This window comes from Centropristis striata, chromosome 9, assembly GCF_030273125.1.
Source record: "Centropristis striata isolate RG_2023a ecotype Rhode Island chromosome 9, C.striata_1.0, whole genome shotgun sequence".
Classification (NCBI taxonomy): Eukaryota; Metazoa; Chordata; class Actinopteri; order Perciformes; family Serranidae; genus Centropristis; species Centropristis striata.
Window position 1 is genome coordinate 22,558,035 of NC_081525.1, and position 25,955 is coordinate 22,583,989.

Below are 25,955 nucleotides of genomic sequence, written 5' to 3' on the forward strand. Positions count from 1 at the left end.
TATTTCAACAAGATCTCCAACCCAATCAAAAACGTAATGATAAGATTTACCCTGACATAGGCATGCAAATACATCAAGTCAGAACAAGATCTCCAACCTAAACAAAACAATAGGTTGTTTGTCAATACCACACATAACGACCAATAAGAGCATTTTGTGGTTCGCAGTGGAGCAATCTAAAAAAATGTGCACATCATTATACATACACATAAGGTTTGTGGTTGTAAAAAAGGCTGCAGTTTTGTTGTATTTAGGCTACAAAAGACTTCCTGGCAGGGCGTTATAAAACCATTTAAAAAAGTAAATAAATGTACGTAAGTGACGAAAGGGAGGTAGTTACGAGGTTGACATGAATACCGGAAGTGACATAGTTGCGTAACAACATGATGCCCAAAACACAAGGCACGGAAGTTCCTTTATGTTTAAATCACATTGTTTTTTTTTGTTTTCACATGGGACACAAACCCTGTTTTCCTGGGAGAAAGTCTGACGCCTGTTCAACAACCTCCTTGATCAGGAATTCCACCATTTAAACTCCGCTGTCGTTCATTATTATTACGGCCACTAGGGGGCAGCAGAGAACAGTATAAAACGTAAAAATGGGTCGTATTTTGCTGCTTGTACAAACAACCTATGGGGTCGTTTTTGATGGAAGACCAGTCTGCATATTAAACTAACAGTCATGATAGTTTGGCTTTGAAGTTGAGTTTGGGAAAGCTATAAATCTTTAGCTGCCATTTGAGTTGCCCTCTATCTTCAATCAGTGAATGGGTGGATCATGCGTTGATTATTTCTTTGTTCCTCATCATTGTGAGTGGACTATTGTACTTGGTATTCAGGTTACTCGAATGAAAAAGTCAGAAAGTTCAAATTACAGATGAGGAAAATGCTCCATCCAATCCCTCCCTGCTGTCCATTACTTTACAATTAGTGGGTTTTTGGCAGCACCGTGCTTGTGTTGTATTCCAGTCCTTTCTCCACGATATCTCTCTGTCTCCAGCTGATTATTGGGAAACTGGACAGGCCTTTAATCTCCTCAAAAGACCAATATTATACTTGTCTTCTTTACTCCATCCTTCTCTCTGTCTCTTGCTCACACATCCACAGACACACATACGATTCATGGAGTATTCGCAACTCCCGCACAGTTGTGGTTCGACCTCTGCTCGCTGATTAACGGCCTCTTTCTCTCTACTGACACGATACGTTCTTTAGCTCTTTAGCCGATCACAACAATGTGGAGGACCATCTATTTTCTTCTCCTCTTTCTCCCACACTCGCTCTTTCTCCATTCTCTCTTGCTCTCTTTTCCTTCGGTCTCTCATTTTTCTCCCCGGCTCCTTCCTGAGTCCTCCACAGACTTGTTTACAACCAGACACATACTGTGCAATTTCTTTCGTTTCTCTGCTGTTTGTCTTAATGTATGGTGTTTTCAAGAAAGATGTTTACACCTGGCTTTGCAGAGCATACAGTTGCAGTTTCCAGATTAAATCTGGTGCAGCCGCATGCCCCTTGAAAAGAAAACAAAGACATTTACAGTCTTTTTATTATTAGTCATTAACATTGCATGCCATTTAGACTTTCATGTTATTCTCAGAAGTAAATACAAGTCTTTATAAAAAGCTAGAAGTTAACTCCAACTGAAAATGCTAGGCCAGAACCAAGATAATTATCATAATCACCAGTACACACAGACCATCTTTATTGAGCATTAACCAGGCTTTTCATCTTTACACTAGAAAGGTGACTGCAGAGATCATTTCAAACACTCAGTGATGAAGGTCTTTGTCTATTCCTGTCATCTGAGTTTGGATGGCTTGATTAATGGAATGGAATGTTATTCAATAACTGAGCTGTATTTTCTCTGACTTTTCTACAGTTTTCATGAACACAAATAAGATTTTCTCCTCGGATTATTTTAAACTAATTTTCTGGCATGTTGTATTCACTAGAGCCCAACAGGTAAATCGGTTCACTGATATTATTGGCCGATAATGGCCGATCAAAGGCATATCAGTATCTGTGTATATGCTGTCCGATATGTGCCGTTATGACATTTTTACACAATATAAAATGCAGAAAATGTTGCTTACCGTGATTTAAAAATTATGTTAGCTATTCATTTTTTATTCTTTTTTCAAAATAGTCAGCAATTGACTGAAACTAACAGTAATGATGTTTTTTTAGCCATTTATTTAACTCATACTTTTTCTTTATTTTCTCAGTTATATTCATAGAATTGGCTGACAATGTTTAATAATGTATAACAATGTTAAATATTATTCAATAAAGTTTTATGTTATAAAAGTAGGTGTCTGGGTACATTTGCAGAGTGGTGTAAAATCAGTGTAAAATCCACACAAAGACGGCATCATTTCATTCCAGCTCAAAAAATTACTATATTGGCCACCATAGCAGTTATAGATGAATTTCCCCCTCTATAATTAGTATGGGCATCAATCTCAAAAATCCAATAACTTTGTCAGGATAAATCTTTTGTGTAAATTGGGGCCATAATTACTTTCGGGTTACATATGCAGCAAACAGAAAAGTAATGTTTTGATTATTTTTGTGCACTTTTTGTTAAGGTTGAACAAATTCGTACTGCCTCTGAATTCTATCTTCAAACCTTCTAAGTCAAGGACATAGATGGAGGATTTTTTTTTTTTTGTGAAAGATACATGTGCTCAGGTTGACATTGTGAATCTGGCTGAGTAGTTTGTAGTTATCCAAAGTAGCATGACTTCACTTTATACGTACATGTATATAGACAAGAAGGAGATTACCTCCTGGATGCAATGCAAATGTTTACTGAAGATGATTCTCCTCTGATGTCTGTTGTATTAGCTAATGGATCTACTGTGAACATTTGCAAATAGTAGCCAAAAAATCAAACTGTAAAAATACTCCAGTAGTTAATTTTCTTGAATGTAGCAAGATGCATTTGCATTGCATCTGAATCCAACACCAGACTATCAAAATGAAGAGACAGAACAGAAAACAGAAAACCCAAACAGTCTTAAAATAAACTTGAAAAAATAATTTGTGATTTATAAAAACAATCTGCTTTTACCAAATCAAAAGCTGCTGAACAAAGAACGCCCGCTTTGTTCTCTTGCACTTGGAACTCGAACATAAAAGGTGTCAGTGTCTCTCACTGAAGGCTGGTAAATAATCTCCCACTACAGCACAGGTTGTCTGCTTGAGACCTTTGTTATTGGAGCAAATCAACATTTCAGGCACCGCAGTCAACAAATCCTAATTAGAGGCGACACCGTGTTCCCTTAGCTATTATTGTGCTGTTGGATGTTTTATTTCCATTTCCCTTTTACTCTGTGCGTGTTTGTGTGTGTGTAATGAGGTGTGTAAATTGAATGACTTGAAGGAAGACACTGACCTTCACCTGCTCCCAGGTCGAACAATAGCGTCCCAAATCATGTCGTCAGAAGAATGTGGTGAAGAATCTCAAGAGGTGTCCAGCGTGTGTGTGTGTGTGTGTGTGTGTGTGTGTGGGTGGGTGGAGGTCGTATGAACATGAGTAGGTCAGCTTAGTCATTCATTGATCATGGGAGTCTGTAGAGCATGACATTAGTTGAATGTCAATGGAAGATTAACACACTATGTCTATAGAAAAGATGGACGGTAGTCTAACCTTTAAGTGTACTCTGCAGGTGCCCACGGACATCCTTATAACTGGTGTTATTTTGCATGGCCCTATAATTTTTTTTTTTTTTCGTAGACCATTCTGACCAACAAGACCAACTAAAATGTTTATCATTCATTTTATTTTATTTGTTTAACTGCAATGTCATTGATAAGGTTTGGCATTTTATACAGTCTATGGTTTGGCGTTAGCGGGCTACCGTTAGCGGGCTAGCATTAGCTTACAACTAAGGCTAACACTGCATTTCAACAGCCAAAGAACTGGCTCTCTCGCCAAGAAAACTGGTTCCAGAGTGGCACCAACTATTAGTCGTGCCGACAACAAAGACTAACATTAACTTCTCATGTTGTACATGTCGTGTTTCGATGCTAATGTAGGCTCACAAAGCCAGTAACAACATTTGTAAAGATACAATGTAGTCCGCCATTGCTATTATACTTGCTGAGAGAGCCGAAACATATACAGTGATGTAAGGATGTGGCTCTCTAGCCTGTGAAAAAGCAAACAGGTTCTGAGAAGGTTCGCAAGTTGAACCAACTGCGACCCAGCACCAGCACCAGCCCAGCAAAATAACTAGGTTCTCGTTGGTCAAAAAGGGGTATAAGTGTACAAACTCTGTGATGACTCGAGAATGTGGATAAAATCACCTTCAGTATGTAAGCTGGAGCTCTTCTTCTCTGTGTGCTACTTCACATAAATATTAATCACTTTTTCCATAAGGGGATAGAGGACTAAAATAACATAACGTCTCAAATCTAAGAGTAGGGGTGGTCGGTAGGTAAGGGTGTGTGTATGTGTGTGTATGGTTGCCACAGTGTTTGTCTCCTGCGCATTCACTCTCACACCTCATAAGGCAGGTTTAGGCTGTTCCATATGGATGACACTCATATATGACAGGTTGTGGTGCATCAGAATGTAAATGTAAGCAGCTGTTTGTGTGTGCATCAGCAACTCCTGAGAGGCATGGGAAAGCCCTTTATTTTGTATGTGTTGCTTTTTTACACACGATCAATCGGCAATCTACTTTTTTTTTACCACTATTTAGAATAGATATGAGTGAAATATTTGAACTTTTGCATTTATTTGTGTAGCTCTTTCTCTCTGTATTGCTTTTTTATATCTAGTGCCATTTCCTGTGCCTGTTGCACCCGGAAAAAATAGTTTTATTTGCATGCTTATTTAATTTCCAACACTTTCTTTCCCTTGAATAAAACAAATCTATCTACAAAACTATTCATTCAGTATTCAAAAGTCATGACTTCACTCTCATAAAGGTAATTTTCAGATTTCGAAACAGATCGTAATAGCATTTCCTAATGTGCTTTATTGAAATACTACCATTTTTTACTCATAGTGGCTGGTGTAATTTTCAGTCTTCATACTGAATTCAGAATTTCTCTGTCCTTTTTTCAACAGATAATTAAAAGTGTCAACTCATCATCACATGTTCTCCTGAAGCTGTCCTGTAGTTGCTCTGGATGAAGTCTCACATTGTTGTTTTTATCTTTGTCCAGTGGCGCTGTTAAATAACTGAGTAACATCATTGATCCTAAGGTTAATTAAAAGCATATTTTATTTGCTCGCGGAGGAAAAGCTGCTACTCAATGCCTTTGGCCCCCAGAAATAGAAGGGGTCAAGGTGAATTGTATTATTTTTCCTTTTGTCCTCAAGATAAGAAAATGCGAGTTGAGGATAGGGTTGTCGGAAAATGATAGGCTTACGCCTGCTGGCTTCTGCATTTTAATTAATCCTCTTGAGTGTGACACGTTGCAAGCCGGTCTGTCACCTGCACCATTCTGCATCCCCACTGAATAAAGCAAGCTGCTTTTGGACAAGATTGCGATGATAGAAGATATGTAAGCAAAGGAAACTCTTATTTGTGTGTGCCTGATATCAGCTTTGTTGTGATCTACAGTAGTATTGTGAATTATACCCCCAGTGTAATGCTCTCTGTGTGGCTGACGCCGGCTCTGTTATCAGGCAGAGATGGAGGGAATGATGGAAACAAACCAGGAAGAGATGGGAATTATGCTAACATTGTGCAGGAAGGAAAAGCATTTACTCAGTCTTCTGTTAAGACTGATGCCGTTACACCAGACCCCATCTCAACAGCCTCTTACCCTTGTCTTTCGTTTCTGTACCCCTATTCCCCGCTCTCTCCCTTTTTCTATTTACCTTTGTCTTTGCCTCTGACTACTCTGTGATCCCTCGGGACCCTCTTTTCATTTATTCTAGGTCTACACCTTCTTCAATTTCATCCCTCTCATGTCTTTAAGACTCCCTTTTTCTTTCTTTCTCTCTACTTGGAATCAATACTGGTGAAGGTGTGGCAGTCTCTATCTTTTCTTCAATCCGCCATACATCCTCATCCATATAAATGCACTTAGATATACATATAGAAAGCTCTGCTCCCCACACATGCTGAGATGCTGTCAGTTCCTCAAGCATGCACTTCATTATTATGGCTCCCACTTGTGCCATCAGTCATAACACTCCCTTTTAGCTCCCAACCATAGGACATCCAAGGCTACACACATAAACAACAAGCTAATAAGCTGGCTAGCTTTTCCTTTGCTAAGTGGGGGAGGACTGTATATAACACAATGCCAGGGTTGGACCGGCATAGCAGTTTAAATGAGTGCACTGCTAAATTCTTGTAAAAGTAAAGCATAGGGTGCTGATCTTAGGGAAAAGTCAGTCTGTTATGACTTTTCACATAAATTGATAGAGACCTCATACTGGTGGAATGTAACTAAGCACATTCACTCAAGGATAGTACTTAACTACAGTTTTATGTAACTTCATACCGTTACTCCACTACATTTTGAGGCAAATATTGTACTTTTTACTCCACTACATTTATCTGACAGCTTTAGTTACTTTTCAGGGCGAGATATAATATAAAAAACAAATGATCACTTTAAAATAATTAGACATTTATTTTAAATTAAACCTCATGATATAACTGTAAATTAAGTAGTTAAAATTACCCATATTTTTTACAAAATGAAAATGCTGCTTACGTAAATGCATAATTAAAAATAATGTAATAATGTGTTTGGAATATATAACAATCTGAGTGGGGACATTCTACATAAGTACTTTTTACTTTTAATACTTTAAGTGCATTTTGATGCTGATACTTTTGTACTTAAGTAAGCCATTGGAAAAAAACATCAAGATTGTCTGCAGAACTAATCCAAGGAGAGTAATTTACAGCACCTACCTTCAGTGGTGGAATGTAACTAAGTACATTTACTGTACTGTACTTGTAATAATCTAATAATATATTTAGAATATATATCTGAGTGAGGACATTCTGCATAACAAGTACTTTTACTTTTGATACTTTCAGTAATTTTTTACATTTGATGCTGATGATACTTTTGTACTTAAGTAAGTTTTGAATGCAGGACTTTTACTTGTAGTGGAGTAATTCCACAGTGTGATATTAGTACTTTTACTGAAGTAAGGGATGTGAATATTTTTTCCACCACTGCTACCTTTTGTCTTGGTTTTTCTTTGATTTTCTTCCACCCCACACTAAAGCTGCGGATGATATAACCACAGATTATTAGAGAATGGTGAACTTTAGCTGTAAAATATGATTTTAGTTAACTATCCGTCCATACAGTTTCATCACCGTGCTTTAGCCTAACAATCTGCCACCTCACATTTTCAGCTGGTTTAAACGAAGGGTCATTGAGGTGGTTTGTAGCCAAGCTCACGTGAAAGAAAATGGAACAGTAGCAGTCACTGTTACTCTTTTTCACACACACTTTCTTTCCATTTGTCACCCCCCCTTTCTCTCTCTGTACAGTATATTTCATCATGGCCAGGCAAGGCATTGCTAACACGGCAAGCGAGTGCTTTCTCTTGTTCAGTGGCTCTCGCTGTCAAAGAGAGGGATTTTTTTGCCTCTGCCCGTGACAGACTCAAGTGCTTCAATTTTCCCCTTGCTTGGAGAAAGCGACTGCACAAAACCTTTTGGAGTCCATAGGGTATCAGGGGGAAAATGGGCTAGCCAGAGCCGAAGCCAGAGCCGAGGCTGGTTCTGCACACACTGGGCTGGATCCTAAAAGTGGATCATGCAAGGGTTAGAATTGAGTAAAACCTTTGAGCCAGATCAGCTGGACAACTTGAGGGATGCTGCTCTGTTCACATGTGACATGCTCCACTCACTGAACCATATCCAACATCCAACACTCTCTTGCAAAAAGAGGCTCTGTTAAAGCTGTCATTGCAGCGCTCACTAACTCTAAAGTCTAAACTCTAAAATCAAAGTGCTCAGATTAAAATCTCTGCTCCTCCACCGGAGCATCCACCAGTAAGCTATTTTACTGGATTTATTCTCTCAGATAAGACTTTAAATCTCTTTCGGGGTGTCAAATATAATATGTCGCTGTTCCAGAATCAACTTTATCAAACTTAAATTCTTAATGAGCCACATTTCACAAGTAAATTTAACTCGCTATAATACTGAAATTATCTAACAAATCAAACTTTAGACTGCAGACTTTTTCATTCATGCTGGATCTTTGTCAAGTAAAACAGTTGTTGCACACACACAAGTGGGAAACTTAAAAAGTCCCACCTGACTTAATGGCCCTGTCCACTTATTCAACCTCAAAGAACGCACACCAACAAAGGGCAGCTAATCAACGCCTCTTGTTCCCCCATGTCTCCTGATACAAGCTGCACTTGAACAACATGAATTTTAAAATAACAATGGACGGCAAAATTGGTTTAAAGTTGCTGCTGCAGGAATTACTCTTGAGTAAAGTTACATTTTTAATTGTTGTAGCTTTGTTGCTTTGTAAAATGGATAGTTTGACATGTTTCACCACATATACCTTAAAAGATTTGCACAAACTTTCATCATTTGTCAATCAGTGTGTCCAGTGTGTGTCCACTTTCTGCACTCCAGAGAATTCATCTTATTAAATATGTAATACACAGCGACTGTGTTAAAAACAGAGAATTATTTACTTCACTATTCATATTAATGACCAGTCTAGAGTAGCAGCAGACACAGCTTTACCTTTCTTTGAGTCATGGAGTAATATATCATGTGTCCTTTCTCTCCACAGCAAAGAAGACATGTGCGACCACAGACTTTGCCTGCAAGAACGGACAGTGCGTCCCTGCTAGGTGGCGCTGTGACGGAGAACCCGAGTGTGCAGACGGTTCAGACGAGGCTGATGCAATCTGCAGTAAGTGGCCGTGCAAACACAACCACAGGGAAACTGTGTCATAAAGGCAAACATGCAAACACAGACAAAGGGAAGGCCATGAACACACAGGCAGGGAGGTCAGGACACACACACATTTGACATGTCTCAAATCTGTTAGCAGCTACAAGTGTAAGTGTGTGTCTACAAAAACCCACATGCATTCGCACCAGCATGATGTAACAGCTCTTGTCTCCTTGACAGTCATGGAACTTGTATTAAAACTAGTTGACCTCCACACACACATACACATTCACACATTTCCGTCGGCAGAAAGCACTCTCAAGGTTGCTCGGTCTAAGCGTGTCACATTTTGCTGTGCTCCAGCCGCTGTGCCAACCTTCTCTTTCCTGCATATTGCCTCAGAAAATTGCTTTCAGTTTCTTTCTTTTGTTGGCGACACCATCACACATAGGACATCCACATGTTTTTGAAGGCCATGAAGGGAGGAAGAGTGGACAAGATGCCTGCTTTTTTCATTATTTCCTGTAGAGTACACTTGGAAAAGTTAGATTTAGAAACAACTACTTGCCCCTGAATCTTTCTATCTCTGTTTCTCTCAAAACCGATTGTAATACAGAGAAAGATTTTCCGTTATGACATATTTGGTTGTGCACAGCTTGCGGGCAAGCACTGATAAAAAGATTTGTCAGTTTATAGTTGAAGTTGGCGATATGTAGCGTCTATGTTAATATCGTTAATGTTGTTTTGACGATGTGCAATTTTACATTATAGAGTATTTATATTATCTCAAAAATAAAACAAATGAAAGGTCCATAGAGGTGCATGAAAGTCACTTTGTTAACAATATTAAGAAATGATAATGTGCCACTTATTTGCTCATGCTTGTATGCTGAACAATTTACAATTTAAGAAGAATTTTAACATTTTAACATTTTTTTGTAAAGAAATTACATTTCTAAGGATATCCTCAGATTTTTTTTTTTGTGTCCATAACGCACAATCCTAGTTAGGATATATCGCTGCTAACAAGCATTTGCTGCAAATGCTGAATATAAATGTACCAAAGCTGTTTCTGCAGCCAGTGCAGCTCAAACATAAGAATGACCCATGTGTGTTTTTGTTGGATACTGCTTGATGGATAACAAGAAAAAACATACATTACCTTGAAAATTGTTTTCTGATGCTGTTATATGACAACCCTGATTCCAAAACAAGTTAGGAGTCTATGTAAAAGGAAGCAGAAAAAACATTTGTCCAACACTAAAGTACTCAAAAACATTATTTCTTGTGATTTTTTTAAAGCTTGTGTTTTAAGCAAACTCTAGTGTAATTATGAAAAATGGGCCAAATCCTGTAAACAGACCTTACCTGTTAAGCTCTTATTTAAAAGGTTGGCAGGAGGGGAGGTCGCTCGCTGCTGCAATTATGAAAAGTGGAACACTGCCCACTGTGATTACTGGATTTTTTAATCAGCAGAGGTAACCCACTATTGGCAGGTGGGGGCTGAACCACAGAGAGGTGTGATGAGTGTGCGTTGGTGCAGGGAGGTTATACCGAGCATGTGTGTGTTTGTATTCTTGGGTTATAAAGTGGGGAGATGAGATCAGAAAGAGAGTGATGATGAGACTGATAAGAGGCTGAAATAGGAAGTTTTTGCTGCTTTTTGATGTTGATGATATATGTGGAAGTAGAGGTTGCTTGCTATTCTGTAAAGTTTTTCAGCAGCTGCACAACAGCTAAGAAAGTTTATGAACGTTGAAAACTTTTTGAATTTAGTTTCAGCTTTGGTTTATATAACATGCGAGAACAACTCAAGGACAATGGAGTCATGGAGTTTTTAGTGGCTTTGAAAAATAAATAATAGTATCAAATGTGCACTGTATGCATAGTTCTGGCTTAAATAGGTGTAAAAGAGAGGAGTAGAAGAGGTCTGGATGCTGATGACTTTGAGTAAAGTTTGGGAAGGTTTCATGAGAAATAAATAGTTGATTCTGGGAAAGACTGTGGCCCAAATATGAAAACTGCTGAAAGTAGCACAGTATTTGGTGAAGGTGATCCATATTCCAGCTGCCAACACAACTCTCTGCAGTCATTTTGGCTTTCTTAAAAGTCGATGCACTGACCCATTACCTTTTCAAAGCAGGCCAAATTTCAAGCACTGAGCTTTTTTGAAGGCCGTGTTCAAACCGAAAAACAAAGCACATGCACTTCATCAGACAGCTGTGTTGGCACAGCGTGGACGTCATTGAAAAAAACATCAAGATTGTCTGCAGAAGTAATCCAAGGAGAGTGCCTTACAGCACCTACATTCAGTGGTGGAATGTAACTATGTACTTTTACTCAAGTAATGTACTTAAGTACAATTTTGAGGTACTTGTACTGTACTTGAGTGTTTTCATTTTATGTAACTTTATACTTCTACTTCACTACATTTTGAGGCAAATATTGTACTTCTTACTCCACTGCATTTAGCTGCTAGCTTTAGTTACTTTTCAGGTCGAGAGTTAACCTCATTACAGTAGAAAATTAAAACGTTGGTTACATAAATACATCACGACAAAAAATCAAATAATATATTTGAACTATACTTTTACATCTGATACTTTAAGTTCATTTTTATGCTGATACTTTTGTACTTTTAATTAAGTTTTGAATGAAGGACTTTTACTTCGACGTGGAGTAAATTTACATTGTGGTATTAGTACTTTTACTTAAGTAAGGGATCTGAATACTTTTCCCACCACTGCCTACCTTGCACATTTCAATGCCACATTAATGTTGTTGTTAAATCCAAAGATCTAAAGACAGTGTGTGTTTTTTGTGCTGTAGTTGGTTTGAACAAGACCTACAGTTTAACTGTTATAGCACAATGACCAGGTTGTATGATGCTTTGTAAACATTTCAAGCAAGTTGGTTAACAGCGAGACTGGTCTCCCCTCAAATACGACAAATACGACTCACATTTATGTTTTAGGCTGTCCTCCACCACCTTCTTGCTGACGTAGTAGTAATGATCGTCAGCAATGCAAAGTTTAAATGGCGAATGTCACACTCAGGGAGATGGCTGGGTCGGACAAACGGTGGACTTTCACCCAGGACAACGGGCTTCGTGTCCCGTGTGAAAACAAAAGTAAATTACTTTTTACGGGATTAACATTTTTTTTGTAACTTCCATGACTCACCTCAACCCCCGTATAACTACTTCACTTCCGGCATTTACATACATTTATTTACTGGTAAATTGTCTTTTATAATGCCTAACCAGGAGTTTTTTTGCCCTGAACCAACCCAGTCGTTTTGTAGCCTAAATTTACCGAAACGTCAGCCTTTTTTACAACCACGAACCGTATGTGTATGTATAATGATGTGTGTGCTATTTTTAAAAAGATCCACTGTACCGTGAGCCGCAAAAAGCTCATTTTCACAAACGCTCATATGAATCGTTATGGGTGGTATTGACAAACGGTCTATTCTGTTGTTTAGGTTGGAGATCTTGTTGTTAACAGCAGTATTGAAACTAACCAGCTTCTAGAGGCAGGAGGAGTAAAATCCAGACATATAGTAAAATTCACTGGCTTTTCATAGGGTCTCACCCATTAATCTCCAACATAAGCAGTGTTTCCTCCAAAGATAAGTCACAGAACAGAGCAGAGCTGCTAGAGGTCAGTCTCTCCACTTCTGTCTTATCACAAAACTTTCCATATGGCTGTATCTACAGGCCAGCTCCTATTTGCAATTTTTATGAAGATGATTTTCAAAGAGGTGATCAAAGAGCCTTTGAAGATTCCCAAAGTAATAAGTCTGATTTGGATAGGCCAAGGACATATCTGTGTGTGTGCATGCCTGCACATGCCAAGGGTTTGAGTGTGTGCAGCCGCATAAGCGTGTGTATACAGCCAGAGTCGATGCTTGTATTTAGTATTCATCACAAGGTGAATCTGTAAGTCATTTCATCAGATTAGTGGACTTGTGGTTAAGTCTCATTATGTCTAATCAAGGTCAGACGCTGTGAGTTCTCCAACTTTCTCAGCCAGATTGATCTTCGCAGCTGTGTGTGTGTTTGCTGGCATGCAGCAAAATGTGTGCGTGAATTTGCGTATACGTGTATTATCAGAACAGTGTGTGCGCGCATTGGGCTGGCAATTTAAAGGGAGTTGATCAAAATGGATAAGTCATCCTCTTTTAAGGTATGTGCAGTTCAAAAACGTAATATTGATAGATCCATTCATTTGAAAAATTACTGTTTTATGTAGATTTTTTGTCAATCAAATATTGTAATACAAGCTTCCTCCATTAGTCAATAAGGCGATTAGTCGATTCACAGAAAAATGATGACAATGATGCCATTAAAAATGTAACATTGTATTACTTGTGAACGGCTTTGCTGACCTTTTGGTGACAATTTTTTATCAGCCATCGAATTGTCAGGAATACTTAATAGACAGTTACAGAAAATATGCGACAAACAATATATTGCTTTAATCGCACTCACCAACTGAATTCTTACTTTAAATTGATAAATATTTGCAAAACATGTACTCACCATTATTTGAAGCAAAAAGGCCAGTTATTTGCTGGTTTTATGCTCTTACGTGTGGTAATTTGATGCTTTTCTTTGTCATACATGATAATAAACACTATAGCTATGGATATCTGGACCCAGATACATATACCATTTGAAGATGTCATCTTGGACTCTGGGCATTACACAGGGTATATTTCACCTTTTTTTTACAAAATGTTAATTGAGAAAATAAGATGATTAATCTGTAATGGAAAAAATCATTAGTTGCAGGCCTATCTGACATGCGGAGGTATTAAAGGGATAGCTACCAGTATGAAACCTCAGGTCATTGACATTGACATTTTCTCTCCACAAGGCTCTTCCCAGAGATATTTCCTCCTTTGGTGTTGTGATGATGGTGATGGAGAGCACTGTGTAACACTCGGCTCATAATCTCCCATAGGTGCTGTGTCATTCAATAGCTCCTTGTTAAAATCGCATAGATCCCTCAATGTTTCCATCACCTGCTATCACCTCTCTCTAACCGCCTACCATCTTGTCTCCCATCATCCTCTCTGTCCTCTTGGTCTTCACCGCTTTATGTCCTCCACTTTCTGATCTGACTTCAGTTTAAGTAATGCCTTTGATTCAATTGATTTCCCTGCAAGGAAATCGATGGGCTGATCCCTGAGAGTCTCCAGTAGCCTGCTGATTAACTATGGACCTCCAATGACGCCTCTGAAACCACACACACACACACACACACACACACACACACACACACACTCCAGGAGTTGTCTGTAATTACACATCTTAAAATGAATCTGGGCCTGGAGGGGAATCTGGAGAAAATGCTCGATCAGGTGATGCATGAAAGTGTGTGCATGTCTACTCACAATGTTCTGCACCCATCTTCAGTGCAGACATCATCTCAATTTCATTAGTAAAATTAGTACCATGAAGTCACTATATTACTGAAAAAGTGACAGTAATGTATAGAAATAAGCAAGCCAGCAACAAACAAACATCCTACACATTTGAACTGCATGCGGTTTATTTGATTTCTTGTTTTCCACATTTGAAACTCTTTGAAACACTTTACCTTCAGAACACCTTTGAGTAACGCTGCATTCACATGGAACCAGGCAGACTGTAGACAAACCAGATATAGTTTCAGTGGACGAGATCAGGACTGTAAACTGGACTGTAAAAGGACTGTATCGGTAATGATAAATGTCATTGTCATCCAAAATTAGATATTTAAATTCTTTTTAAATTCTTTACCTCTCACAGATCATGGTTCAATGAGGAAAATTCACTCCTTTTTCATAAAAAAATGCATGGTAAACCTTTTTTTAATGTACATTGGAAAGACCTACATATAAAATTCAACGATTTTACATGACATTGAATTTTATTTTACATTTTCAAAATTTTATGAAAAAATATTTTTAACAAATTTTTTTTTAATGGGTCAATTTGACCCGCAACATAAGAGGAGGGTTAATGGGTTTGACCATGTATAATTTATTCCATTCTTTGCAAATAATATGTCATCACCATAGACACATATGGTCATGCTTTGTAATTGCTGTCTGCCTATTCTGACAGACAACTTTCCCCTCTAGAAGAAGATGTCCATCTTCTGTCTGTCTGCCTGATTCCCTGTGAATGCAGCTGCAAATGTAAAGCCTTTTTCAGCGCAGCAACTTATGTCTAAAATTTAGAATCAAATGTCAATATTAAAGTCAATAAAACACACAGAGGCAACTCATTCATCAATCTACTTTTTATTCACGCTGAGACAAACTTTTTATATCTGTGAGGCTGAGCACCAACTTTGACTTCCTGTGATAAAAGATCTGAGGCCAATAAATATTCATTAAAAATTCTTAAATGCCCTCATTGTGGATTCACCGCTGAATGGTTCATTTAAAAGGGTGCTTGTTACTAATCCAGGAAATTATACCTGACAACTAAATGCTGGTAATTTATACACAATGACTCATCATTGACTTCCATCGGGTCATCCATATATTTTCACATAACTGTTGAATTTACATAATGTGCTTCGCTGTCGGGCACCCTCTGTTCATAATCCGTGTGCCAGACATCAAAGCTCTGATTTTCCGGGGTCTAGACATTACAAAGTGAGCATCCATTTACTCTGAGTGGCATCAGCAAGATCCTGCAGTTTGACAATCAGTGCTGATTAGAGGAGCTGCGTAGACTGTCTCAAGCATTGTTTAAACTCATCTCTATGTGCGTGCTCTCTCTGCTCCACTGCTGCATATCTACACTCCAGGGATTAAAAAGAGCCCTTCTCACTACCCAAGTGTCCCCGTGTAGATAAAGGTTATTGAATTGCAACATCAGACACTCAGCCAACCTCCCATATTCAACCGTCATGTGACGCTCTCTTTACAGCCCCAAGATAGTCCAAGCGATGCTTCAAAATTTTGGATATAGAGAGACGACTCCTCAGGGCTCCTTAAAGCTTTGTATTATTTGGAGGATGTTTTATATTCATAACATAAAAGTCTTGTATCATCAACGTAAGAAAATCTAATCATTACAAGTCTGCTCAGGCATGTTTCATACTCGGAGGCATGCTGACAAAGGCTGTGCTGAAAAGCCTCCAAACTCATTGTGGAACATAATGGGGAGGGAAAAAAAGACAAACACAAATGAGAATTTTTGATAACTTTAGGAGTCAAAGTAATCTCAAGTCACACATGGTAGAGCGTTTTGAGATAAAACCGAGAAAACAACAATCTTTCTATCCCCTTTGGGTATGCTATTGTGATGTGAAAGCAGTTCAATTTTCATTTATTTGAAAGAAAAAAGGACCATTTGCTTCTTTGAAATGAGGGCCGGTATGTAAAATTGAGCTCTTTATCAGTGCAGGACCCTGAACCCACCACCTTTTACATTCTGATGCAAGCATAAGACAAAGTCAAGAGAGTCGGTACATGTTGAACAGTAATGCACCTTAAGAAATAGTATGAGTTTCGGATTTTCTAGTGATTATCTGATGAGATCTTTTTATCAACTTACCCAGCACCACAGGGTATTAAAACTGACATGATTTCAAACTTTGCTACGTATTTCATTTCATCTGATGAAAGCCATTCGTCTAAAGACACAAACTGTCAAAGCAGAGCCTCTCATCACAGCAGGACTTCTCCCACTTTGTGTAGCCTTGATTTATAGAGCTCATATCGAATCACTACTGACTTCTTCAATTCCTCTTTCATATGCTAATTAAAGCGCTGAGGAGGAAACTGTAGGAACAGATAGTGAAGGTGGACAACTGATACAGCCTCAGTACTGCTTAGTCAAACAGGTATTCTAGCTTCTTCATACCTGAGCCTCGAAAATGTTGATACGGAAGAAGGAAGTCTGTTATGTTTTTTCAGTCATGATTACAGGATGTTGATGGTAAAGATATTGTTCAGACAATGGTTGTTCTTGTACTACCTGCTGTTACTCAAGACTCTAGAAAACTGCTTCCTGCTGTTAGTAATGTTTTATTTTCTTAATACCTGCTGTGAAACTCAGTTTGATAGTAATACTTCTATTTTTCAGCCCTGCTAGCAGTGTGGCTCTATGAATGAACACTTTGTTATTGAAATACTTCATGAGCGAACTATTGGATTGATTTCCATAAGACACATTCATGGTCCCAAAAAATGAAGCCTACTGACACCAAACAACTAAACTTAACACAAAATGAAAGTTCTTTGTAGCTGCTTTAATAAATGTTAGCATCCGAACATGCTAAACTGAGTCAGTATTAGAGGGAAACTTCCATCCATTATCCTTAACTGCTTATCTGAACTGGAGCCGATCCAAGCTGACACTGGACGAGAGGCGGGGTACACCCTGTACAATCTGGTCAATTACTTTCAATGTGCATTTTGAAGGTTCGTAGGAGAATAGCTGGATGGAAACACCAAAATTAAAAAAAAAAAAAATTAAAATGCGCATTAATGTTTTTTTTATGCTTGCTTGAGGTCAATATTTAATGTGCTAAATGAGAGAAGTGAAGCACTTTTTCAGACTAAATTCTGATGCTGATTCTGATGATGACATGAAAGAACAATTATAAGTTGCCCAATTGAATCCAATTCCTGAAGACTTCTCTCATACCGGTCCTCATTTCAAAGAACCAAATGGTCCTTTTTTTCTCTTTCAAATAAATGCAAATTAAACTGCTTTCATATCACAATAGCAGACCCAAAGGGGATGGAAAGATTGTTGTTTATTCTCTCGTGCACAATATCTCCTTCTACTGTTTACTGATGGATTAGCCAACAGCAACACATTACACTGCCATCTTCTGATGGAAGTACGTTTATGCAATTTTGAATATTCAAACTAAACCAGTTGGAAATGTCCATAATTTTCATTTTCTTTAATGTGACATTAAAGACAAAACGTTGCTTCAAATTTCGGTTCGACTTTAATGGAAACAGAACTTATCGTAGGTCTGACACATAGAGACAGACAACCATTCATGCTCTCATTAGGCGTATTTCCACTGAGTACTTTTCGGAAAGCGGCTGAGTGTTTTGGCTACGCTCACGAGTTTGTTCCCCTCAGCCTCTGTTCCCATACAGGTGCTTTTGTAGCGGCTAACCAACGGAGTCCGAATGCAGCGTAAATAGTTCTGGGACACTTACGTGATTATTCAGCGACAATTTTGACCATTATGTCAGTGACGTGACGCTGACAATAGATCGACGCGGCAAGTCAAAACATCAACATGGAAGAAGAGGAGATGGTTTTTGTGTTACTGTTCATCGTGTTTGTACGCCTGGTCTTGGAGACCTTGCACCAGACAAAGATGGGAGCCATTGATGAGGAGATTGAAATAAACAGCAATAAACGGTTGTGCCGAGTTCTACTCACATCATACCCCGCCTCAACCGTATCCAATCAGCGTCGAATAGTTAGTAGCGGCTTAGTAATGGCTCAGAAAAGTACCTACCCAAGGAAGGTATTTTCTGAGCTGCTACCTGAGCTGCTAACCGGTGAAGTTGGACGGGTTTTGGCCGGATGCTCTCTCCCAAGGCACATTCATAGCGGCTCACTAGATGGAAAAGTACCTAATGGAAACGCGCCTATTCACTCGTACGGGTAATTTAGAGTCACCAATTCAACCAGAACATGCCAACTCCACACACAAGAGTCGCAAGACGATTACCGCCAAGCTGTGTACTTCTTTTGTTGAGGCTAGCTGTTAAATTTATTCTGAATAATATTTTGGTGTCTGAAACCTAGAATATTGTTAATTTATGCATGCATTTATTGGTGATGAGCAGGTCTCCTAAAGTAGCTGCTTTATAGATTTTTACATGTATTTTGAGATTGTGTAGAAATGATCTTGATTGTGGAAGAGAAATCTGTTTAATTATCCAGCACTAGCCAGAGATACCAGTGTAACACCACTCTGAAGTCAGCTGTCTATTAGCGACAACTAAAGTTGGAACTTGTACCTCCCTCCCCATCCATCTCTCTCTGTTCCTGCTGTCATCAGTTCCACCTGCTCCTCCTCACTGAGATGGGTTTTTCCTTGTCTGTGAGTGCTGAGACAATAGGCAGGTCAGCGTATTATAGCACAGAGGCAGGAGGTTGTGCTAGTTAATTATTTTGGAATATGAACGGGAAGGATCCAGTGAGTTGCATTGTCGGACGGCTTCAATTTCATGCTTGAGGCGGCGGCGGCGCCTGGCGTAATTTCCCAGGTGGCCCCTCCCTCTTTCCCTCTGCCTGTCTCTCTCTCTCTCTCTCTCTCTCTCTCTGTCTCACTCTCTCCTTCTTCACCTGTGTCCCTCATTCAATCGAGTAGAAAGTCAGCGACCCAGCCATCAACAGAGACACATGTCTTAATACAAACACATTCATAAGATGCACGCAAACATTCAGAAACAGAAAGAAACACTTCACTGTGTAGTTTTTTTATTGTGATTTTGCATGTGTGGGTGTTTGTGAGACTGGAGAGTATGAGTGAGAAATCTGAGGTCACTCTGATCTTCTACTTCAGAGTCAGAGTAGTCTAATTTGTCTCTAGTCTCCTGCTACATGTTCTTTTAATGGAAAGCCTCCACTGCCTGAAGCTGAATTTGTCTCTCTGGCCACAATGTACACACAAGCACTACACGCACACACACACACACACTCAAGCACAAATGCAAAGACACACACTCCGACCTTCCTTCGTTTCAATCCTTCACTTTCTTTTTGTCCATTAGATATGATGAGATATTGATGTGATTCAAACTGTCAAAGTAATCAAATTACACTTTTCACCTTCAGTTCAGTCAGTTACAGTGACACAATGATTGGATGAATGAACATTTTTGAGAAAAAATGAGTTCAAAAAGTTTTCCTTTGATTGTGAGTTATTGGCTCAACCACCGAGAGCCACGTTTAATCAAGGCAGTAGACTTTGTGTGACCGACACCAAACTCAAGGCTTCGAGTTGCTTTGATTGGCTGAGCATTACTGTGTCTGCATGCTTCAACATTTCTCCCACCATATCTATTTCATGTTGTAAATTATTGTACACTTCAAGTTTGAATTACGCACTTATCTGTGAAGGCTGTGATGGCTTGTCATGCTTCAATTTGAGAAAGGGGAGCCTATATTCAGGTACTCAATAACACAAGGAAGAACATCCAGAATATGCAGCTGTTTGATGTCTGTACACTGGGCTGACTGGTCTCATAGCAACAGTCATATGAATACAGAGGTATTTACAGGATGCTGGGCAGTTACTGATACTCTGAAGTTTGGCTCATTTTAGACATTAATGCTACCCATTCGTCTAAAGACACAAACTGTCAAAGCAGAGCCTCTTATCACAGCAGGACTTCTCCCACTTTGCGCAGCTTTGATTTATAGAGCTCATATCGAATCACTTCTGACTGAGATTTCTTTTCCTGGTGGTAATTAAAGCATTACTCTGAAGAAAACTAACATTTTTTTTAAACTACTTACTTACTTACCTACTACTTACTTAAGTTTAATCTTTTAGCTTTTTCGAGAACTTGCCATTGTATCCCCTGGTCTTGGCAGATGGATTTTGCTTAATTGATTTTGCTTAATCAACAGACCCATTGTAGGAAATGGGTCTGTTGACATGGGACCTCGGTAGACTAGTCTAGTGTTAAGCATAAATGTTTATTCTTGACAATTAAAAGCTACAGACAAAATAGTTTCCATTTAATTTCCACTATTTCCAAGTTAAAAATTATATTTAATGCTTTGTTTGGTTAAAGTTGGAGTTCATTATTTTTTTTGTCCATTTTTGGCAGTGAGAGAGGGCTACACGGTGGTGTAGTGGTTAGCACTCACAGCAAAAGGGTCGCCGGCTCCACTCTGGCCTGCGACTCTTATGTGTGGAGTTTGCATGTTGGTGTCAGCGTGGGTTCTCTACGGGTACTCCGGCTTCCTCCCACAGTCCAAAAATATGCACTTAGGTTTAATCGATGACTCTTAGTTGCCCATAGGAGTTAATGAGAGCGTGATTGTTTGTCTCTATGTGTTAGCCCTGCGATCGTCTGATGACCTTTCGCCCAATGTCAGCTCAGCTCCAGCCCCCCCACGACCCGAGTGTGAATAGACAGTGAGAGATAGAGAGTGAAAGGGGGAGACAGAAGGGAAGACATGCAGGAACGGGCTCCAAGCCGGATTCAAACCCCGGGCCGCTTGCTTACAAGGACTAAGCCTCATGTTGTGTGCACTCCAGTGTTACACCGGGACGACCCAGAGTTCAGGAATTTTACATAAAAATGAAAATTCCGTTACATTCAAGTCCTTGCCAAAAAAAATGAACGCTGAATAAGCCTGTTGCTGCGATAGAAGGCTTTCTGTATTTTGTAAATGACCAAAGCTGTGATGACTGGCATCTGTGGTGACTTTCTCTCACTGCTACTAATGACTGCTTCACACTACCTGAATGGAGCCCTGTTTTTCCCCCTTCGTCCACAGCCTTTGAAGCTTCCCAACAAAAGCCCCAGAGCAGAGAAAATTCTGCCTCGGCTCGGCCCTTGCTCCCGTGAGCGATGATCGCCATGTGTGAACTGTTCAGAGACGCGAGCCGAGAGATTCGCCGATGCATCGCTGACACATTGCAGATAACTAGCATGCTAAATATCGGAATTTCTAGGGGAGTCTGTCAGGCAGTAAGAGCCCGAGACACGGGTTGAGAGAAGGAATATTGAGCGCTGTGTTGCTCTGTGTATGAGAGAGAAAAAAAGGAGAGAAAGTGAAAGACGGACTATTGTACACGATGTTTTTTGTTGTAATGAATCATTTATCATTTAAGCAGAATTCTGCTCTTTAACTTTTTGATTTAGCCACCCAAAATATTTCCTAGTAACCACAGACTGTATACAGCTCAGACCCACCTGACCCTACAGCTACAGTAGTAGGTTTGTAGGGGTTTCAGGGTAGTGTAAGAGCAGTTTCTTCAAAAAATACTGAGAGTTGCTAAGTTTCTGAAGAAAAATGCAGAAAGCCAGTGTGATGAATCAAAAACTTTATTTTGTGCAGCACGGAGAGAAGTCGGTGTTCTCTCTCGAAAAAAGAAACTGTTGCACCTATATACAGAAAATAAGTCCCACATGACCAAAAGGCCGGAGATAATTACAGGGTGAAGTCACGACTTAATGTTATTAACATACAAGGATCAGACATTAAAGGACAGTGACAAACGCTTCAAAGAAACAAAAGAAAGTGTATTGAAAACAGAGCCAAACAGTCAAATACTATAATCGAAATTTTCATCATAACCCCCTGTGTTAAGTTGTCTGGTCATGTGTCTGTAAATGCTCAATGCTTTAAAGCATTAAGAATATAATATTATTTTCCACAATAAAAAAATATTAAGATAGTTATTAGCATTTTAACAAAAAAACACTGTCTTCAATCATCCTGATTCTCAGTAGTTGTCTCCATACGCACCATCACAAAGTGGTAGAATCACATTTGTGTGCGTTTCTTTGTGAAATCCAGCTCATAAATAATTGAAGATACAATACTGACAAGACTTTAATGTCACCTCAGAAGTTATTGGAGAAAAAACAAACATTAAAGGTCATTTTTTTGTCTTCTCTCTCTTCTCACATTGTCAGCCCATCATCTGGAGCCCTCATGTGCATTGTTCTGCTTATCTTGCTATCTTGTGGCATCTCATTAACCACAAATGTCTTTACCTTGATTTATACCAGTAATAAGTGAAAGTGCATCGATCCCTTAAGGAAGATACAGAACAGCAACTTAACCACGATGTACACAACAGGAAATACCACAGGCGTTGAAAGATGCATTGTATTTTAGGTGGCACATGATAACCATTCTGAAATAATGACACAGAAAAAGCAAAATATAAAAGGTCCTGTGGAACACAAACAATATATGAGAAAACTTATACTGTTATTTATCAGAGCCTATAAGTGGTCATTATCGATGTAACTCCCAGAAGCCACACATAGTGTGAAAATATAATAGTTTGAGAGGTAGAAAACATGTAATAAACCAGTTTTGATATCAGAACATTTGTGCTTGTGTGAGGTTGAAACAGCTGGTTACACCGTACTTACTTACCTTGTTTACACTGTACATGGCAATCAAACCAAAAAAAAACCCCACATACGCAGCAACAGCCACCTTGTGATGTTTTCATCAATTCCATTCTTCCGTTCAATTAGTGACCCTTACTCTTGGCTGCTTACGATTGATTGGTGGTCAATATGTTTTTGCTCTCAGAGGGCTTCTCGTGGAGCTGGAGCTGCCTGATGGGATTGCTTTTTCTAGTGTTTTGGTTGCGTTTGTAAAGACCCATGCATAATAACAATTATGTTTTTATTGTTTTTGTTTCCTTCTATATTTAGTTGGGCAAAAAAAAAAAATCTATCTCTTTTAATTACAGTTTTATTTTATTTTCCTTCTCTAAAAAAAGCCTAAATTGTATCACCGGATGTGGTATCAAAAAGCAGACACGGGAGACAGAAGAAGTGTCATGAAAACTCTTTATGCGGTCAGAAAGGAGGCAAGCAACATGACCTCAGACCAATGCAGCGCTATCAGCTAAGGTAAAAGAAAGTAGTAATATATGATATAATAGATATCTTTTATTTTGCCCATGTATGCATGTTTTTATACATACAAGAGTATGTATAAAAACATAGCGATTAATTGATTAATTGATTGTTAACGTAATAGATGCTCCAGTTGGCAGGTTTCTTCTAAAAGCCCATCCCTGGTCATAATCACAATCTGGCCTTTCTCACAGAAGAATTTTTGACATTTCATAGTCATTTCATATCTGTTCCACTTAGAGGCCCCAGTATGCACAGTACTGCGGTCCTGGCACTAGCACCTAAATGGATTGCAGCCATATTTAATTTTATTGATTATACTCAAGTTAAACAGAGCACAATGTCTGCCATGAGGGCTTCAATGACAGTAGAGGTCAAAAAGCACAATACAGAGATAAATAATGTGAACTGTAAGCAGGAGAGGAAAGGGAGGAAGATGCATGGCCATGACAGCAGCATATGCATCACCTGTAATCTCAGTGGCGGTCCGACTTAAATTAACAGCTGTTGAGAGATAAATAGCTTATGGTTAAAAATAAAGTTAAATAAATTAACTGCGTAATACAAAATTGGACCCAGTTGGCTTTGCACAGTTGATAAATATAATATCAAAAATATGATTCATGCAAAAGTACTTGATACCCATTGAGGCCTGCAATCGGAGTTGTTATTTTCAAACACTCTCTGTGGGGTTCCACAGTTTCCAGTGACTGTAATTAATATGCAGGAAATTGTTATGCCAGTATTCATCAAAATTGAGTTGCTTTCGAGGCCACTAAACTTGCTAAACCGTGTCATTTAACTTAGCCGCCCACCTTACTGCTTTTTGCTACGACTTTGAAAGGCAACGTTACAGAGTCGCCAGTCGCTGTCTTCTAATATTAGTAAAGTCCATTCAGAAGCTTTAAGAAGTCAACTACGCTCTCCACATAATTTGACTGTCTGTTTTAAATTTCACACCCCTGCCTTTGTGGCCTGACCCAGCCTTTGAATAAGCTGCCAGCGAGGAAATGAGCTCAGAGTTTGCTGTCAAGTTCAGCACCAAACTCTCCTCCGTCCTTCCTCTCTTTCCTTTTGTCTTCTTTTTTTCCCTGCAATCATTAGTTGAGCTGTGGCACTAGCCACTGGCGGTATTTTTAATGCCCGATGTGTCGTCTACTAAACAACCATTAAGAAGGGGCCTGTTGGAAGAAAGTGGCAATTTCCTATTAGATTGCTGGTGTTGCGCTGTATTTCTTCCCCCCACGGCACTGACAGACCCAGAGTCTAGACTGCACTAATGGTTCCACGTTTAACAAGACCCTTCTTCTCCTTCACACAGCCTTGAGAGAGGGAGATGCAGTGAGAGGGCATCCACTCAGCACAGCAGTATTTACTTCAGACCCCGGAAAAAAAATCTAATTGTACCAGCTGAGAGACACATGACATGAGTAAATCTCATGGTGGTCATGGGTCAGAGCACGTCCATACAGGAGCTCCTGGCACTTCTCTTTCTGCTCAGCGTTTTTTCAGATCCCCCAAATAAATCGTGTAGGAAACAAATGTGTTCACTCGGATTCAAATTTTACTTCCTTCAGGAAATTTCTGTCTACTGCCTGAGAATTTTCTTCAACTTATTTCAGAGTTGCCACAACTTCCCCGTGTTTTTTTTCTAATGTTACTCAGCCTCATGGCTTTTATTTTCCTCTCCCGTTGTTTTGTTGCCATCCCACCACTTTCTCCTTCCTGTGCACCTGTTCTCTTTGATCATATTTTCTCTCCTTTCTCTTGACTTTGATCTTCCTCTCTCCAGCATACTCCCCCCTCTCGCTACATCAGGGCTGCAGTAATAGGAGATCAGTGTTCCAATGAAAGCCACTAATCAACACTAACCTTCATTTAAAATGTAATCTGATATTAACCACATGCGCCCTTTCCCTAAATTGGATTTCAGATCTGAAGGACGGGGGTGGGGGTGGGGGTGGGGGTGAAGTTGCCGCTACGGCAACAATTAAGGCAAGAGTTAGCGGGTCGGTCTTGGCCTCCAAGTCCAAACTGCTCATTTACATTCAGTGCCAAGAGATCAGCCAACTGAACCAAACTTAAGAGTCAAAAGTACACAGAAATGTGTGATGGGAACATTGTGATAGCGCTTGTTTTGGCAGTTGATGTAGTAGCAACTGTCCCACGAACATCACACTTATCCATGCAGTTAGGGTGAAAACTACATAGAAATGATGACTTTTGTATTTTAAAACAAATTGATTTGGTTATTTTCGATCCCTTACGGAAATTGTTTTGCTTTTTTTTGCTCCTTATTTTACATTGATGTAAAATCATGCTCCAGTTCTGTGTGCAGTGTGAGAATATGCAAGTACACACACTCATGTATTCACACATATATTATGCTTACAAACAACCAAAGACACACTCAGTCATGCATACAAAAATATAAGAAACCATCCTTACATTTACAATACATACACATGCAAATAATATCCCAC

General features: G+C 39.2%; 1 protein-coding gene across 3 annotated transcripts in view; it reads left to right on the forward strand.

Annotated features, from left to right (window-relative positions):
- lrp8 (low density lipoprotein receptor-related protein 8, apolipoprotein e receptor) overlaps positions 1-25,955 on the forward strand; it is a 214,811-nt gene that overhangs the window by 99,982 nt on the left and 88,874 nt on the right. For all 3 annotated transcript variants that reach the window (XM_059340547.1, XM_059340549.1, XM_059340546.1), the window contains exon 3: positions 8,755-8,877. In XM_059340547.1, coding sequence (XP_059196530.1) covers positions 8,755-8,877 — 123 coding nt within the window. The remainder of the gene's footprint in view (positions 1-8,754; positions 8,878-25,955) is intronic.